Source organism: Cygnus atratus, chromosome 4 (assembly GCF_013377495.2).
Source record: "Cygnus atratus isolate AKBS03 ecotype Queensland, Australia chromosome 4, CAtr_DNAZoo_HiC_assembly, whole genome shotgun sequence".
NCBI lineage: Eukaryota > Metazoa > Chordata > Aves > Anseriformes > Anatidae > Cygnus > Cygnus atratus.
In genome coordinates this window covers 73482472-73501639 of record NC_066365.1, presented here as the reverse complement: position 1 = coordinate 73501639, position 19168 = coordinate 73482472, and the positions used below count along the sequence as shown (strand labels likewise).

The window sequence follows — 19168 nt, the reverse complement described above, 5'->3', positions numbered from 1 at the left end:
AACATTGTAAAAACTCATGTGAAAACCTCATAGTACCACCTAACTATGAGTATGGGTGCCTCACTTCAGACACTCTTTGTAGAAACATTTCTATAAATACTTTTTATGCAGCTTTTGAAGGAGTGAGATTTTCTATAACTAATAGTAAAATGTTTTACAATACTTTCTTTGTAGAGTTTTTCCCTTATATATTTATTGGCATTATTTGTCATCTTCCCACAGTTTCTTTTTTTTCACTGGCATCAGCAGAAACCTTGCTGGAAGTGGGAACTATAACTTCCTTGCCTCTAGTCTTTCTCTTCAAAAATAAGTATTTATTTTTTTGTCATCAAGGAGGCATGCAATAGCATGTAACACATCCTGCTAGGGAACATGATCCAGAGTGGCAAGAAAGAAACCTGAATCTGCACATTTTTCCATAATCTCAGAAAGCTTGTATTTGGGGTTTTCATCCCATTCCCATCCTTCAAATGTAGCAACTGTGTATTTTAGTGTAAGAATGAGAAATACATCTGTCAGCTGATGAAATCCCTAATCTACAATATCTGCGAAGGTGGAATATTTTCAAGAAACCTGAGGTAAAAAAAAACATGCTGTGCTTAGAGTGCATGGGCTTGAGTCACATTTTAAATTTCAGATGACTGTAACATACACACTTTAATAATAAACAGTAAAATCACCATGACAATGAAGTGTTTGTTTTAATGCTTGCAGTTTAATGATATTTTCCAGAACTTTGGAGATGCTCATGCAATATAAGCTTTTTATGGACAGTTGCATTTTTAATTACTGTTCCAGTGAGAGAGATCTTACAGTTTCATTTGCTCCGAGGTACTTGTATTTAAAGCCTTGTCAGCTCTCTAGAGGTATTACTTTAAAGTTCATTTCTTTCAGTTCATAGACTTCAAGAGTAGGGTAAATATTTCTGTATTAAATTGCTGCCAGTAGGGAGAAGAGGTCTCTCAGGGATTCGTGCCTTAAAGATATGGCAACTGTATGAGAAAGAGAGGCATTATAGCATTGTCGCAAGTATGGAACAGATTCAATCTAACTGCCACAGTGAACCTCCAGCTTTGTATATTGTTAGTTTTAAAGGGAGAGGAAAAAGCAAGTGACTGCTTTTAGGACTGTAAATGATACTATATGCAACTATTTCAACAATTTCACCTCAAACTCGTTCCGTGCTGGCATTAGGTATTGGGGATAGAACAGTCATCTCAAGTCAAGACTTGTGATGCTTTTGACCCATGTGCGTTTAATTCTATCAAGTTTTGTTGAAGTGCTCTGATAATATTTCACCCTACACATGAAAAACTGAGTATAAACTTTTTAAGATGCTAAAAAATGAATTTGGAAGTCCCTAAATCTTTGATTTCCAAGCAATACATTCAAAGATCATTGTCAGTCAGACTTTATTAGATAGCCCTGATAAGTATACTGGAGACATGCTGTTAGCAGTGGGCCCTTTTAGCTCTTTTTAATCAGAGTGAATTACTGGGGCCTGTTCTCTAGGGCACGACAAAGAATATTAATTATAAGAGTGTTGTTTATTATACTGTTGATATTGTGGGGGATGATGCCGTTTCTGTTAAGTGTCCCAAAGACCATGAATAAATTACACTTGAGCCTTTTCTAGTTGTATTTGTTATGAAACCTTCATTAAGTCTGCTGTGTTTGACCTAATGTAATTTGTATTAACACATGATTGATAGCACATGGTGTTCAAAATGGTACAGGACTGTAGATAGCTTTCCACCTAGTATGAAAAGCTATCCCTTAGACATGCAGAGAGACCAGTTTAGCTCATTGTATTCTTAAGAAGGGCTGCAAGACTGATGTTATCTCCAGAGACACTGTGTAATATCTCACTTATCGTTTGGTAAATTGTTTCCCTCTGGCACAGACTAAGGTATTTAGGCATTAACAATAAGCTTGCCAAATTTGTCGATATTGAAACCAGGCAGACTCGCATCTACCTCTTGAGTACTTAATATGTCAGTAAGGGCCCTGGCTTCTGTAAAGTCTGAAGCAGAGCTGTGTCCCCTGAAAGTCTGCACAAATGCCAGAGAAGCTGGCATGACAGTCAGCAGTTGGCAGTAGAGTGGATGTAATCAATTGGAAATGGTCCCTACTGCATCTTAACCATGGTACCTAGCAGGCACCCTGATACCTGGAGTTTCAGATCAAATATGGTCTTTTGCCTACTCAACAGATTCCTCTGCTCTGTACAAACTGATATCCTCAAAACTGAACCTCTCCACAAAACATAGCAATCATGTTATTTCCTTTGTCTTTCATTAGTGGCTGATTGAGAGGTTTTCCTTTTTACAAAGAACTTAAGGAGCATCTTCAGGTTACGATTCATAAGCTTGACTTCAATGAAAGGTAGTTTAATTTTTGTGTTTCAGCAAGTTATCTTAGAGAAAGACAAAGAGAAATGGGCCACCTAATATCATACACATATTGCCACTATCTCCTCTCATTACCTCTCTCTGTAATAAGCATATAAACTCAGCTATATTTAATCAAATATTTCTTTTGTCTGCAGTGCCCTGACTCAGCCTGCAAACAGGATCTGCTAGCCTACCTACAACGCATTGCCCTCTACTGCCACCAACTTAATATCTGCAGCAAAGTGAAGGCAGAAGTTCAAAACCTGGGAGGAGAACTTATTGTATCGGGGGTAAGCTGGTATTTGTATTTAGCCATTTATGTTTCGCATTGCAGTACTTAAAATGGAGCATTTTTGATGACAGTAATGTATAAAACAAAAATACAGTGATTCATGAACAGTCGTTTTAAAATTTTATCACCGTTAACCCAGACCTTACAATAACTTGCGTAAAGCAATTGATTTTTCCAATTACCCTTTGTTTATAGAAACCTTGTAAAATCTTCATTCTTCCAAAAGAAATTTCATAGCCTTGTAAGTCATTGCCAAGCTGTGAATATTATAATTATTTGGAGCTTTTGTATATTTGCTCATTATAAATCTTCTTTCCTTTGTTACTACTGGTAATTTCCTTCCTCTGTGCAGAAGCTAGCTTTGTATGAAGTGCATGTTGTTAAGATGGTGATGACTAATGGGATTTCATTCACTCAGGTTCCAATGCACACTAGGTTTAGCAAAAACTCTTGGAAGGCCAACAAAATATTTTAATTTTTGATGCACGTGCTGTTTTCAAATACAATTGCCCAGCCCAATGATTATATACCTTTTCCCATTCTGTTATTTATTTCCAATGAATACTAGAAACATTTTACTTACAATCATTTTTAGAAATAAAGTCAGTAAGGTGCAGCAGAGCTCATATAAATAATGAGTTTTCTGTGTTTTTGAAACTATTTTTTCTTTCCTTCTCCTAATGCTGTACTCTACTTCTGAGATATTACTAGAACCAAGTAGTAGTGATTAATGCTCTTCTAAAAAGATTAAAGAAAATAATTACTGGTTTGTTCTTTTAACTAATCACCCTAGTATTAGCCCCATGATACCTTTGCTATCTTCGAGCTCAAATACAGACCATATGTATGTAAATGCATAATACATTTCACTCTCCTGAGTGTGTTTTTAAAATGGTGGTGGTTTGTGATACCCAACATACTCAAAATAAGTTTGTTTTCAAAGCTGATTTGAAAAAGCACCCTTTAATTGTTTAAGCCCAATCAAGTACGAAGATTGTTAGGACAACCTGTGCCCATCATTTCATCCATAAGATTCCCCAGTGAAATCACTGGCCTTCCTCAAACATATCAGAAGTCAGAACAAATGTTCTCAACTATATAACATTATGATTTTTTGCACTGTGGAAGGTCTTAAACATTTGCCAGGCTTTCTTGGATCCACCATTCTGAAATCCTAAAAGGAGCTGCTTAAATGTTCCTGTGTCTGTCCTGCAATTGGTCTTCACTTCTTGACGTACGTACTTATGTAATTTTAATACCTCAATCTTCCCACAGCAATGGAAAATCCTCTTCCATTTTCCTGGAATTAATGGAGTGATCTGTCCTTATATCACTGACAGCTATGCTACATAGTAAACGCTATGATCTTTTCTTACCTACTGCTATCTGGGTCGAGCTTTTCATACCCATTAAATTTTCATATTCATCTATCTATTACAGTTATCTGAATCAGTGCTTCTACCAGCTTGGCTTTTGTGGTTGTGTGTGTTTCTTTTTTGAGTCTCTTTATTCAGTGTATGTGGATGCTGAATAAGCCATTGTGAATCTCTAGCATCTATTCGTTATTGGAACATCACCATCCGTTGTGAAATTTAAGTGGCCGAACTGCTTGACTTCATTTCCAGTCTGGCATTGTTAGCATCTGCTGCTTACCAGGCTTCATCACCATTGTGTTTCTGTTTGGTTGGGTTTTTACACTCAGTTGCAGACAAGGCAAAACTAGCTTCAGCCACAAATTATTTGAGTCTCTTCCAAAGACTCAGTAATGTTGACATACAGAAATGTTTAAGATGGCCCGGTTTGCTTCTTCTCCTGTTGCTCTGAACAGGAGACGATGTAGAGAGTTTGATGCTGTGCATCCCTTTTTGATAATGTTATCTCGTTATCTGCAATAACACCGTTAGTACAGTGCTTTCCTAAGAGTATTTTCCAAGCTGTTTATCTTCAAGGTGCTGGCTACTGTATGCTCCTTTGCTATCCAGATATCTGGTATCCAAGTGCACATCTACATCTGCTTGTCTACTTGCCGCTTCTGCTTCCATCTTCTTCTTCACTTTCTCTTGGATAGCCAATTACAAATAAACAGTATTTTATTTGCATTTAAATGAAATACCATTATTTGGCAACTTGCATACAGTACAGTGCTAGAAGTACAATAGAAATCCAGAGTTAAAGCTTCCTTTAAAACTATGACTATCGAAGTAAGTTTATGTGAATGCACTATATTTAAAAGCATTTTGATGTAAATACCAAGAACCAGGGTGATTATAACCATACAGTAATTTACTACTGCAATTACGAAGAATCACAATAAAATTCAGATTGATCCTAAAGATGAGTTGTGATTCAGAACAATTATGAAGACTATAATCTCTGCGTAAATTTTTGCATTGTTAAGAGTATTAATCAGTATTTATAAATGAAAATAATGCATTCGTATGCATGTATAAATGTATGTATGGGCACATGTATATTTATGTAAAAAGGAAAGAGGTATAAAACCAATTAAAACCTAAATGACAGGTGTAAGACACCCCACAGCTATTATAGTTTTAATCTGTCAGGGGAAAACGTGTTGCAACAACTACAAACATGCCATGTTTATAATATATAATGTGCTATGTATCTTTTGGTGACACCTTTTCTCCTCCCCTCCCCCTCCCCCTCCCCCTTCCCCTCCCCCTTTCCTTTTTTTTTTTTTTTCTTCTTTTTTTCCAAGTCAGTAGTTCTGTATGGTTTATCTCTGGTAATAATCACACAGCTGATCTGCTTTGCTTTTTCCTCTGTAGACTGTTATGAGACTTGCATAGCATATACAGCATATGAAAGGGCTCATCATAGAGTTTGCTGCAAATAGAAGAACAGGTCAAAAAGTAAGCAAATGTCAAACTTCTGAAGTGGAAATTACTTCAGTAAAGGAAATAACCCACTGTTGCTTTTTCCACTTTCTTTCTCCCGTTCCTTTTCTCACAGTTCTTTCTGTCCTTTGATCTTTGCCTTCAAATTCCCTTCATGCACTTAGCAAATGTATTTTCCCTAGATAACTTATATGTGGCAATGGAGAGTTAGCATAAATCAGCTTAACCTCATTAATGTCAATATAGGAAAGTCAATTGTGTTGATTTGGCCCTTTATGTTGCAAGGTGAAAATCTTAAGTACTGATTCCAACTGAGTATTGAAAAATAAAATAAAATAAAATAAAATATGTAATATTTGTTCTTCAGTGTGGAACCTTGTAAACTGTAAGACTATGGGGAATAAAGTAAAGAAAATTGAGAAGCAGAAGCTTGATAAACACAAAAAGAAATTAATATTTTAAAAATGAAAAAGATTTTAAAATATCTCTTCAGGCGTTATCTTTGTTCCTGGTAAAAGTCTCTGTGGCCTCGGTCCATAAACAGATACATGTTTCTGTAATTTTATATTTGAATATTCAATTTCTAATTCCCCTCTAACAATAAACCACCTCTGTTAGTATAATCACAGACTAAAATCACATCAAAGTTGTTTGTTTGTTTGTTTGTTTGTTTGCCTCAGTTTATTTAATGCAGTGTATACTTGCTTTATAATCAGTTGCGCCATTGTATTGGAATGATTTCTCTGAGGTGCTGAGCATATGCAGCTCTCAATGAAGTAAATGCTATTTACATATCCTTAGCTTATGCTAATAGATAGGCTTTTGTGGTAGTTACTTTTGTTGAATAGAGTTCATTTGAACTGTGATGTTTGCATTTGGATGAAGATTCAGATTTCTAACTCTAAGGCTGCTTTATGTTTAGTATTCCTGTCTGACACTCATTAACTAGACCATTACAATAAAATATCTATATATTCATTTTTTACCCTAGAATAAATATCCACTTATCTCTTTACTGCTGCTCTGAAGCTGATCAGTTCATTTACCTACTATCCATTTATGCTAAGAACTTGCATTTTTTTTAATTCTTATGTTAGAAGCTTTGCTTCTAACAGGATTATTCTGAACAAAATCTAAGAAAATCACCTAACACAAACTCCTATAATTTTCAGTTTTGATTTAGAACTCTACAGACATAATCAGCCCTGTTATTGGAAAATTTGCCTGTAGAATCCTAAACTCCTAAGCCAGATAGAAATGCAGTGTCATACAGAGTAACACCCATGTACCTTTGAATACAGTCCAAAAATACTGAATCAATAGCCATGGCACACTTTAAACTCATACTTTAGTTGTGTCCAATTTCCAAGTATTTTCAAGAGCCAATTAATATTAGCATAACAGGCTCAGCTATGATGCTAAGAGAAGGATTCTTAAAAGATTTGAAGATACAAGACAGGTCTACTAAGGTTATGACTTCCTCTAGGAGTTCTGGTTGGTGACCTAAGTGAGGACTTTGGGGTAATAAAAAAGGTAAAAATGCTAGAGCTACCCCAATAACTTTGTCTTAGGTGGCACAAGTTGGTGTATGAGGATGGGACAGTATGAAAATTTTCATAACACTTGATCTGGGAGGGTGAATACATGAAAATATTAACACATTAGATAATGCTAAATAATTGTCTCTATGTTTATTCTTGATTGGTGATGAAAGCGAGGTAACTGGAAATAGGTAGTTCTCATCAAATTAAAAAAAAAAAAGACTTGTTATTTATCACAGAATAACAGTGTGCATCCAGTAATTACTTCAGACGAGCTGGTGGATAGCTTGCTTATCAATTCTGCCTATCGCTCTTAAATCTAGTAATACAAAATCGCTTAAATGGCATCCCTTTCTTTCATTAAAGTCTGAATTTCCCTCAACTACCCTGTGCTGTTGTTATGCAGATGGACTGTGAAGTATCAAGTTGCTACTTATGACCTGTATAGACTCATAGAAAAGTCAGGTAACTTGAATTCACCTATTAAAAGCAAATAACGCCATCCCTCATTGAATTTGGAGTGAGAGCCTGTGTATAAGTAGTTACTTAAGAGCCACTGACATGGTATTTCATTTCATTGCATTAGAAGGCCTTTCTGGTTTTATTTTTATTTTATTTTATTTTATTTTATTATTTTATTTTATTTTATTTATCTTTGTTTTCAAGTAATTAATCAGAGAGAATCTTTGCATTTAAAATTTGCAAGATTATAGAAATAATGTGGTTTTCATGTTTGGTAAATAAAGTAATTTAATTCTTCCTGAATCAGGTAAGAATTGAGCTTTTATGTACAAGAAAGTTTGCTGAAGGGTGAGTTGGTAAATTGCCAAAACTGTGAGTTTCCTTTTATTTGAGATTCTCAGGAACACAAAAAAGTTATTTCTGTTATTTAGCTAGCAACAAAATAGGTCTTACTATTGAGTTGTAACAGAACGCTACATGAAGTAAAATCACAGACACAACCTGACAGACAGGAGTGTTTATATGTTTCTGGGCTGGGCTGCTTGCACTGGCAGACTGTCAGTGTTTTCATTAGAAAACACGTAAGCTAAGGCATATAGTTTTTCAAAAAAAATCTGTGTTGAAAGGGAATACATATATAGCTGACATTTTAAACTATACTTTTCCTAGCAGCGCTTAAAGATTAATAGATGTCACTATAGAAATTTTCTCCTCTCTCCTCTCCTCTCCTCTCCTCTCCTCTCCTCTCCTCTCCTCTCCTCTCCTCTCCTCTCCTCTCCTCTCCTCTCCTCTCCTCTCCTCTCCTCTCCTCTCCTCTCCTCTCCTCTCCTCTCCTCTCCTCTCCTCTCCTCTCCTCTGTTGCTTTTCACTTTTATGCATTGCTTCATCCACAGGATTGTAGTAAGAAGTTAGAATGACAAAAAAGTGAATTAGCAAACATGAATGGTGTTACTTACCTGCAGCAGTGGTTTCCTATAAACTCACAAAAATTTTTAATTTTACTCTCAGTATTCTAGTTGGAGATTATTTAACATGGAAGCACATCAGAAACTACTTGTGTGTATATATACATACAATCACATAAAAATAAGTGTACACTCATGCTGTGAAAATAAAGTTACATGATATGGAATTGATGGGAAGAGATTTGTTCAGGAGGCGTTGGTGGAAAGGAGTTCTGTATTGAGCTCTGGAATGGGAACATTGGATAAAGGAAATAACTTAGAGATAATAAGGAAATAAGCCAGGAAACCTGAACTAGGTGATACAAAAGGATCAAGGCAAGAAAACAACGAGTAAGTAGGAATATGAAATCAAGGAGTTGCAGTGGGAGGAAAGGACTGATGTAAAGTCAGGACAAGAAAGCTGACTGGGCTCTACAGTAATCTCTACTCTCCTATTACTCCCAGTAGAACAAGCAAGGACAGAAAATAAAATTCTAGCATCCTTATTCCGTCTCTGAGGGTACCACTGTAAAAGGATGGCTTCCAGGACAGGAATGCTCAGGCTAGATGGGGAAAATGAAGGACCTTGATTTACGTTGTGTTTTTGGCTGTAGCTCATGTCATCTTCTTTGGAAGAAATGAAAGTGAAAAATACAGGGAGATGTCTCAGCTGTAGCTTTTGGGATAAATACATATATTTAAGTAACCTCTGCATTTGTGTTTGAATGTTTGCAGATTTACTAATGTATGAGAAAGTAAAATAAAACCATAGCAAGTGTACCCTGTTCCAAAATACTTTGCTGTATGAAACACACTTCAGCAATATGAAGGCTTTAATTAACCGTTATTTGGAACATTTTTTTTTAGTTTTTCTATTTGTGACCGATACAGGAGTCTCCAACTCATGCTGGCAACAGGCTGTATCCCTCTATGCACGGTCCAAGAAAGGGACTACACAATGATTTGGTAACAAAAAAATTTATCATCCTGACACTGAGTCAATTTACTACCCCTAAAGGACAAAGACATCAGTGAGTTATGCTGGTTAATCAAAATGAGTGCTGATAAAATACCTCATGGTCATATATTCACTATATATGATGTATTTTATGGAAACACTGTCTTAGGGCTTTCTGAAAGTTGAAACAGTGAAGAAGTTTTAATTACCCTCTGCAGCTCAAAGATGAATAGGAAAAAGAAAATCATAAATAGATTTATATAGTGGCTTTAAATCCAGCTAACAATACCTCTTCCAAATAGGTAACAATAACAAAGGTTTAGTTCCTTAGATGAAGCTTACCTATTGCTTCTTAGTAAAAGTAGCATTGAAGGGATGCACGACACGGACTCCCGATGGCTCTTGAACAGGAGACATTTATTGCCCTTTTTCACTACTACATATACTTTCCCCGTAGCCCCATGCGCTGTCCACGCGCCCGAATCTGTCTTACAATTGGTTACAGACCCTCAGACACACGCCTTGAGACAGCCAGCAATTGGCCACTGCCCAAAGCTCATCTTTAACACTATAGCCAATTTACTTTATCTTGACCTTGCTCAAATTTTTGGTTCTACCGCTGTTTTCCTCATTATCTCTAACTCAGGGACGTGTGAAACAGCACAAAGCTCCCTGTGAATTCCTTTCCCACATAGCATGGCCCAGAGAATTTGTGCAAATGCTGTCTTTGGAGGTTTTCAATCCCCAGGTAGACTATGCAGCAGCTGAGATGATCTCGTGTTGGCAATCAACTCATTTCAAGTGGGAAGTTGTGCAAGAGATCTCCAGAGGTCTCCCTCAAGTGAAATTTGTATGGTGTTGGGATTCAGCTAAGAGGGAGATCCCATAGGATCTTATTTATGTCTTTGAGCTTACATGGTTTTGCCTTTATAACTGTTGCTGGATTGTAGAGTTGGATAAACCCTGAGTTTTCGGCATCTGGTGGATCCACATACATAATAGCAGAAAAGACTTTTGAAAGACAGATTTTCTTATTTCATATTAATATTGTCATTATTTCTTCAAAGCAGCTGAGTAAAGGTGGCTTGGTGGTGGGCAGAGTGTATGGAAAGGAAAGGTATAATGTAAGAAAAAGTAGATGAATGCAGCTTAACACATCTGAAAAACTGAACAAGAAAATATATTTATGAAACAATTTCAGTTCTTTTGAAGATACATTTTTCTGAAACAAGACTTTGCACCAACATATGCACTAAGAGAAAATATCTGATTGTATATAAATGCACATATATACACACGTACACATAAATATGCAGCACTATATCCTGCATAAACAGAAAGATGTTACCTACAAGTTCATTTGTGAAGCAAAATCACACTCCACTTATTTTTATTAGAATATATTCATGGAAACAAGAAATATACACACCCTTTATATGTCTACATTTAGTAGGTTAAAATTTTGACAGGTCAGACTTTTATTCTTATTAAGAAGCATTTTAGTTACAGGTAACATGTTCTTGTGCTTTATCAGGTAACAAATATTCATGATTTCTGAAGATTACATTTACTGAAATTTCTTATTAGAAGAGTTCTCTGTAAAGAAAAGCATTTCTAATACCAAATAATGTTAAGCCATTTAATTCCATGAGAACAAAGCAAAGTATTAAAAAATCAAGATTAAGGCTTGAAACAAATTTGATTATAGAAAGAGATTTTAGATTTGACAGAAATACTAATGTATATACTTCATTACATACTGTATTTATTTTAAAAATACTAACCACTCTAAAATCCAAAGCTCATCTGCAACTGCAACATCTATGGCTTCAGTCCAACTAGTTTCTCTATTCCAGGTCATGTTAAATGATAAGGGAAGTAACTGGGAATATGAGGAAATTGGCTTTCTGATACAAACTGCACCAGCCCTGCAATAATTAACAAGGCCTAGAGACCACTGTAACATTCCCTAAGGTATGGTCCTGAAGGACTATGCCTATAAAAATTGCTATAAGGAAAGAGAAGACTTCTTTGGTATCTCACATTCCTTTCCTATTCTGTCTTACTTCCTTTAAAGGAGGTGGTTTCCAACAAGTTTCACCATTTTGTATTAAATAAGAATCCTTTCTCCCATGGCATTTGCAGTTGGCTTCCTCAGTTCACAGCACAGATTTGCTAATAAGTATACCCTGTGGCTTTAAATAAAAATCAGTGTTGGTTTTTTATATATATATATATATATATATATTTTTTTTTCTCACGTGGGAATTTGGAGAAATGAATTTAGATACCGACAAATTTAACACAAAATAGGAAATTTTGGACCCTGTTTCTTTTGCAGAAGTACATCTTTTAGCTCTCATAATTATTTCACTTCCTCGTTTGAATAGTGGTGATACTTAATCTCACTTATAAAGTACTATCAGATGATGCTTTTGCAGATATTAAAAGAACAACAACTTCAGTTCAGACTCATCAGTTTCTTTCACTTTAATTATAGTTCTTGACAACCTGAGTTGCAAATGAGTAACACACACATAGAAACACTCTCAGACAAGAAGACGTACCCCCAAGGGAAAACATCAACAGGTTTTCCCAGCCTGAGTGGAATTAGTTTCAAATACTGAACAAAACAGCTTACAACAAAGGACTTAATAAAACTCATGATAGGGACATATTTCCATTAAATGCAGGAGGCCATAGTAACCTTTAAGAAGGGATCAGACTGAGATAGGAAGGCTAACAGTTGCCTTGTATCTTTAACCTCTGAAATGCTTCCTCCACACTTTGAACATACTATTTTTGCTGTTATTATTACTATTATTGTTTATGAACCTTATAGAAGAAAGGAAAAAATGTCTGTTCTCACATCACATCATTAATCTTAATTAACTGATAAGCAGCTTCATCAACAAAGAAGTTTTATTTTTTATAATGTGTTCAAAACATTGATATGGAGTCAAAGTGAAAAACTAACTAGTATTTTTCTCTAGTTTTTTTTTTTTTTCTGATTTTACCCAATACATCATCAAAAAAACCTTATGAACTAGGCTACTAGGTAACTAGTAGTATCATCAGAAAATGAGGCAAAGCATACAGGCTTTTTGTCCTAAATCCCATCAAAGACCAAATTAGAATTCTATAAAACTGAGTTAGAGTATCAGTTTCTGATCCAAAATTCTGCAGAAACATTATCATCCTTTTTCACATGTGCATTGCCAGTGTCAAAACACCAGTTAAGTTACAGTTTTATTGAGTCAGATGGGATGTTATACATTTCACCATTCCTTGGCGATGACAGGTAACGAGCAAGTAAGGTTTAGCTATTGACCCATCAAACTGATCCACTACAACAAGAGGATGTCTTTGGGTCAGATGCGTCTGTGTTAGGGTCTCAAACTTTTATGGTATGTGTCAGCTGGCATTTTGGTATGCCCTTTTTAAGTTGTTTCTTAAGATACATCCATTTTTACCTTATGTAGGTAAAATGTCTTTACCTTAGGTCTTTACCCATAGAACATGGAATGCATTTGAGCATTTGGTAATCTTCTCAGTTTTTCACAAACTTGCTGTATTCAAACTTCATACATGGCAGCCACTGGTACCTTAATGGTTCCTGTCCATTCCTAATCATCTGTTCATCTTTTTAAGCAAGAAATAAAGTGCTTCGGCTTTTTGTCCAACAAATCTTTGATGTCAAACTGAGCGTGGACCCATTTTTTTCTCCTTGATTGCTAGTGCCTAGGTGCAAGTGATCAAATCAATGACCTGACATGTGTTTACATAGCTTTCTTATGCAGTTGGGCTTCTCTTAAGAAAAAAAATCAAAGTCTTCATTTACTGTCTCTTCGCGTTCATTTAATTAATCTTAGTATATTCCTTGGAAGACTTGGAAGATTGCCTTCCTTCCTTGCATGTAGATACATTTTTAAAATGTTTTCAGTTAGGTATATTCTTTCTCCGCTTTTGTTCACTGTTTAGGCAAGCAATGCATCCTATTGTATGTTCACAAATCAGTCTTATCTTTTTTGCTCTTCCCTTAATTTTCTTGTTATCAACTACAGTTATTATACTAAGTAGGCCAAAACAAAATTTCAGATGTAAGCAGTGCTAGCCCAAAATACCATCTTGGATATTATCTGCTACCTAATCTATTGAACTGTTTTCTCATTATCATGATCGAATCTACCACATTTCTTGTGTTGTTACTGGAAATTATCCTTGTCCATCCTCAATCTTCCAGAAGTTAATTGTGCTACATTCATATGTTTCTATTCCAATAAAAGACAACTTATTTCTCTTTGAGAGCTCTCAGAACTGCTACTACAAATGTAATATTTTTCATATTTAAGGACATAGCCTGTGAACATCTTTCTCTTAATCAAAATGACCAAGCTTGCTTAGAGGCTTCTTAAGGCCTGGTAGTCACAGGAGTTCAAAATATATTCCTACTTTATTTGGCAAAAACAACTGTGGTGCAATAGTCAGGTCATAGGATACCAAAACTGTGAGTTAACTAAATTCTACATAGTACATATTGCCATAAAAAGCTTTAAAAGTTCAAATCTTCTTTTCTCTTTGGCAGACTAGTAGAAATCCATGTTGGAAATTGGAAAGTAGACCATATAGTAGAAAGCCTTTTGTCATGCTGTTTAGAATGGCATATCATAATCTATTCCTATATAAAAAGGGCATCAGAGGTGTCCCTTCTATCTTCATAGACAAATGGCTTGAAATCAAGACCATGTAACAAGAAATCAGTTAAACATATGTTTAATTCAATTCTGAACTGATTTTCACAGCACTATCATCACTTTGCATTACTCAGCTACAGCTTAGTTTTGCATTGTGTTCCTGAGGTTATAAATCATCTCTAACAATCACAATAACTCTTCATTTAGTCAACTGGACTAGCCAATTGAGTTTTTAAATTCAGAAATACACTGCTTTAAAGAAACACCTGCAGATACTGCAGGACTAGATTGTGATAAAAGCTTTGAAGGTCAAGAAAAAAGAAAACACCTGACCTCTGTTAGGAGAAGTGACTAGTACCAAACATTAGTCACACACTTTCTTTTTTTGATAGCAGAAACAGAGAGCACACAAATAAAGCAAGGAGTACACATTAATCATTACTAAGACTGAAAAAATAATCATGATTAGATTACAATTTACATGATCCTTGTAGCAACAAAAAGCCTACGGGAAAAGGTCAATGTTAACTCTGTGTGCCTTTAATACATACTCTTTAAGAGAGATTTAAGGAGCATTCATTTTTCATCTTCCAAAAGATAGAATCTTATGCTAGCACTCTTTACTGGTACATGAATAGTTGCACATTTTCCAAGCAGTTTTATTTAATGGAGTTAAGCCTAGCAGCATATACTTCTTTTTTTCTTCTTCTATTTTTTTTCCAGTACACATCTAGGTTATTAAGAACATCCCAATGGATAATACAAGCAATTATGTTTACTCTCAAACCTGCTTTTCCCGAATTTGGATGATAAAAATTCCATTTACAATAAATTAGAATGAATATCCCAGTTTAAGCCCTTCAGATTCAAACAAAAAACTTCTTGGGAAGTTGTTTGAGAAAATATGCTTCAGCTTGTAAGGGTTTCATCGTCTAAAAATGTACAGTCTTTTAAAGCATCACCTCTTTGCAATGTTATTGATATTTTCTGGAACTTTAAAGTGTGCTCTGTAAATAAATCTATGCCCAGAATTTTTATACTTCCCTCACTTGTTCTTTCAGCACAGTTTGTCAGCCCTCAATTTCGGTGTGAAAAAAGCAGTTCTTTCCTGACCTCCTTCAAATACTGCTGAAGGTGGCCTCCCCTCTGGCTGACTCTATTCAAGGGTGAGTCCAGAGGGCTGGATTGTGTAAAGCTTATGGAACAAATTCAGCACCGGTGGACAAGTGTAATTCCAGTTGTAGTCATTGGAATTACTCCTGCTTGCTTCAGTGCTTTTGTTTTTAGGTGCTGTTCCAAACAGTAAAATAATACTACTCTGAAGTCTATCAACCAAATTCATGCCCAATCTGACATCAATCAGCTTTTAATGGGGATAAAGCTTTCTAGCCTGTCTGGTTTTCACCAAAAGGTGCCAAAACTCATTCCCTTTCCCGGTCAGCAAACCCTTTATGGCTTACATGCCTAACCTGTGCTATGGGAGCAAGTGAGAGGAAGCACCAGACTGCGGGGTTACTCATCGTGGAAGAGTCCCTGTTTCCTTGACCAAGCATAGCTCCTTCAGCACACGCTTTCCTCTCTCTTCACCTCTACGATACGGCGCAGTATTTCTCTTGCTCTCTCTCTCACTATCTCTTTTCTGTATCTCTCGGAAATCAGACTGGAGTTCAGAGCACTTTCACTACCTTTTATGAGGTAGAGTGCGATGTCATAGATGGGGGCAGGGCTAGTCAACTTTCTACCCACCCACCCACCTGTGCTGAGGGAGCTACGCTTGAGACCGGAAGTGGTGACTCCTCAACGGTGAGTAACCTCCTCTCATCTCTAATTCTCTCTAAAGGTCTGCGGGTGGAGGGAAAAGATGTGAGAATGGTTTTGTTGGTTGTTTTTTATTACTAGTTTTTATATTTTTGTTAACCAGTGTGCTCACAAAATGAATTGCATGTATTGTTTTAGTCAACTATGAAGAATGGTTTCCTTCCCGTTCTGAATTCCCAGAGATAATGGCATCTGTAAAACAAGGATCACATTTCTCTGTGGAGGTGATCTATATATTTACTGGTGGTTAAAACAAACCTTCTATGTTGTTTATCTTGCATTGTGAAAAGGCATTCTCTGATCCCCTTAAACTCGGTTACTACATTTCCATTAATTTAATTGCAATAGCGCTCGGTCATAATTTTTCTAAAGTACTTTGTGATTAAAGAGAGATGCTGGTGTTTATATATTTATCATCATTAACTGTGGATAATGCTAGTTTCTACAGGACAGGATTTTTATTTTCCATGTTTTCTGTTACTGCTTTTATTTGCTTAATCCAGAATGTTTATGAAGCTATATATTGACAATAGGCCAATTATAAGGCATGTCTTGTATATTAAATACAATTCAGAGGTCATTTGTAAGCAGGAAATGGAAGCCCAAGAGATGTAATTGAAACTTAACCTTGGAAATTATAAATCAAAGCTTTTGATTTTTTTGTGTTATGAAATTGATATGGACAGGGTAATTGCTATCTGGATTTCTTGATGTTTTTCCTGTGTCACTATCTATACACTACTATTTTACTTTAAAGTCCTGTCTTGTTACCTGTTTCTCTTTGCTCAAAGTATTTCTGCTTCACTGTTTTAATATCCCTCAGCATTTAAAAAAGACAAGATGGACTACGAAGATCTTCCTTTCTTGTTCTGCCTCTTGGGTATCTATTAAAGTTGTCGAGATGTCAGAGCTCAAATACTAAAGGGCAGAAGAAGGGTCATATGAAGATTTTGGCCCCGAGGGATACCACAAATCTCACTGTTCTTGTTCATTTAATGCTCTTTACCAGCTCCATGTGGGGCCTTGTCATATCACAGTGAAAGGCACTAAAAGACAGTAATGCATACTCTATAAATCAAAGGGAGTGCAATCACAGGCTTTTCAGCAGAGGTAGTCTTATAGCCTGATTGATGAAATACTTTATTTTCAGGTGACTAGGTGGCTTTGAGGAATTGGGTATAGGATGCAGAGCCTTCCATCTTCTAGTCACTGGCATGTATTGGGAATTTGTCGGTAGTGATGGGTAGATATTCCCTCCAATGACTCAGCAATGCTCTTTGTATGAAAGCACAGGAGATCTGAATGAAATTCTGGGAAAGTCTTGTTTACAAAACTAACAGAACTTTCACTAATGATTGTTTCCCTTCCTGTTAGAGAGAAAAATAACGACCAAGAGGATAAAAATTGGCTCCCCAACAGGCGGTAGCTTTTCTGGCTTTGAATAACATGTTCAAGGAGTGTTATTGTTACTGCTTATTCCTTTTAGTGAACCAAGCATTGAAGTCTCCAAATCTTCCTTTGCAAAGTCAAGAACTTGTCTAGCAAATGTAGCTTCCCTGGCAAACTTTGATCTTTTAAGTAGAAAAGGAAAAGTAGGTTAGTCAATTTAATGTTTCATTGGGAAATCTTTATAGGAAGTGTTGTTGTTAAAGAGGGTTTGAGGTTTGTTCTTCTCATAGGCAAATGCTTTGAGGTAAAATTTAATTTAGATCCTAAGCACGTCCTTTGCTGATGAGTTTACAAAATTGTTTTTTCATGTAATTATTCTTGCATAATGCAAGAGACTTTAATTTTTGCACAGAATTGGCAAAGCATAAGGACCAACTGAACAGTGCCCCTAATCTCACTGATATGAACGCATATTGGTAGCACAGAGAGACAAATTCTTTTTAAAAGTGATATAAGGATTGAGAACAGGAAATCAGAATTGGTATCATTCAGTAATTAAGGTGAATTAGAGATACTGATCATCACTGGGGGGATATAATGAAACAGAGATGTCAGTGGATTACTTTAAATCCAGAGAAAATTGCTCTCTAAATTTATCTTGTAAGATGAGCAAATCATCAGTTAGTTGACTTATGTATGGGGGGAGTTTGTAGAGGGAATGATATGCAAAATGACATAAAGTGTTGTGATAATTAACCTGGAATCTGCCCGTGCAAAATCTAATACCAATTTTTTGTCATGCAACCCCAGGATATGGGTTTGCCTGAGTAACCAGACATTGTGAGAATAAATAGCCTACTTTTACATTTACTGAGCTAATTCCCCTCTCAAATTATTTCACTGGCAGATATCATTTTAAAAAAATAAAATAATTAAAATGTCTAGAATACACAGGTTCCTGCATTTTCAGCGTTGTCTTAAAGATGTATTTTGTCACCTGCAATGTTTCTTTTAACTTTATATTATTTACAAATATATATATACATTAAAGTAAAATATAATCAAGCCTAATTTTCAGGTGATTTAACTTAGTGTATAATATGAAAACTTTTGAAAACAAATACCTGAGCAACTTGTTCCAATATATGCTAATTTAAATTTGTTAGATCTTAAGTGTTATGTAAACTTAAATCTATTTTACAGCACTATTTATTTATAAAAATAAAGATGTCTTTAAAATTGCCTCAGTTTAGGTAGCTAACAACATGATCTGTTAGTGGCTTAAATAAAAAACAGTAAGTAGTAAATTTATACATTTATATTTTAGCAGGTCAGTATTGAAATTACAGGCTTGTTCCTCAGTCATATTGGCAAAGGTGTGAACAATACCTTAATAATGTAGATCATATATAGGATCAAACATTTTCTCAGTATGATTAAGATAGCTAAGTGTAATTCCCAAATTTTCTGTATTTTACAGGCTGATTTCTCTCACAAGCTGAATTAAAACTTTGTGGGTTGGTTCTTACCTTCTTCTTTTATATGAGAAGTGAGGGAGAGCTGTGAAATGCACCATCTGTTCACGAATGGTGTCAGCTGGCAGATAGATGCTCATCACCCTGCCCTCTCTTACTGCAGTTTTAGGCTGGTTTGACTCAAAATGAATTACTTTTGGTTTAATCTTGTTTAAGCAAAAGAAGTCACAATGATAGTGCACGAGCATTCTAGAGGACTCTTCATGTTGATTTAAACTTCAATCCTCTTAAACTTCGACCTCAGCTCATTTGAATTGTCAACAAAAATGCTCAACAGCACTTTG

At 35.7% G+C, this 19168-nt stretch overlaps 1 protein-coding gene across 3 annotated transcripts in view; it reads left to right on the top strand.

The window, feature by feature from the left end:
- CTNNA2 (catenin alpha 2) overlaps positions 1–19168 on the top strand; it is a 476528-nt gene that overhangs the window by 443112 nt on the left and 14248 nt on the right. For 2 of the 3 annotated variants that reach the window (XM_035547255.2, XM_035547253.1), the window contains exons 17-18: positions 2549–2683; positions 15802–15945. In XM_035547255.2, the coding sequence (XP_035403148.1) occupies positions 2549–2683; positions 15802–15945 (279 nt within the window). The remainder of the gene's footprint in view (positions 1–2548; positions 2684–15801; positions 15946–19168) is intronic. The other variant, XM_035547256.2, reaches the window with a different exon arrangement.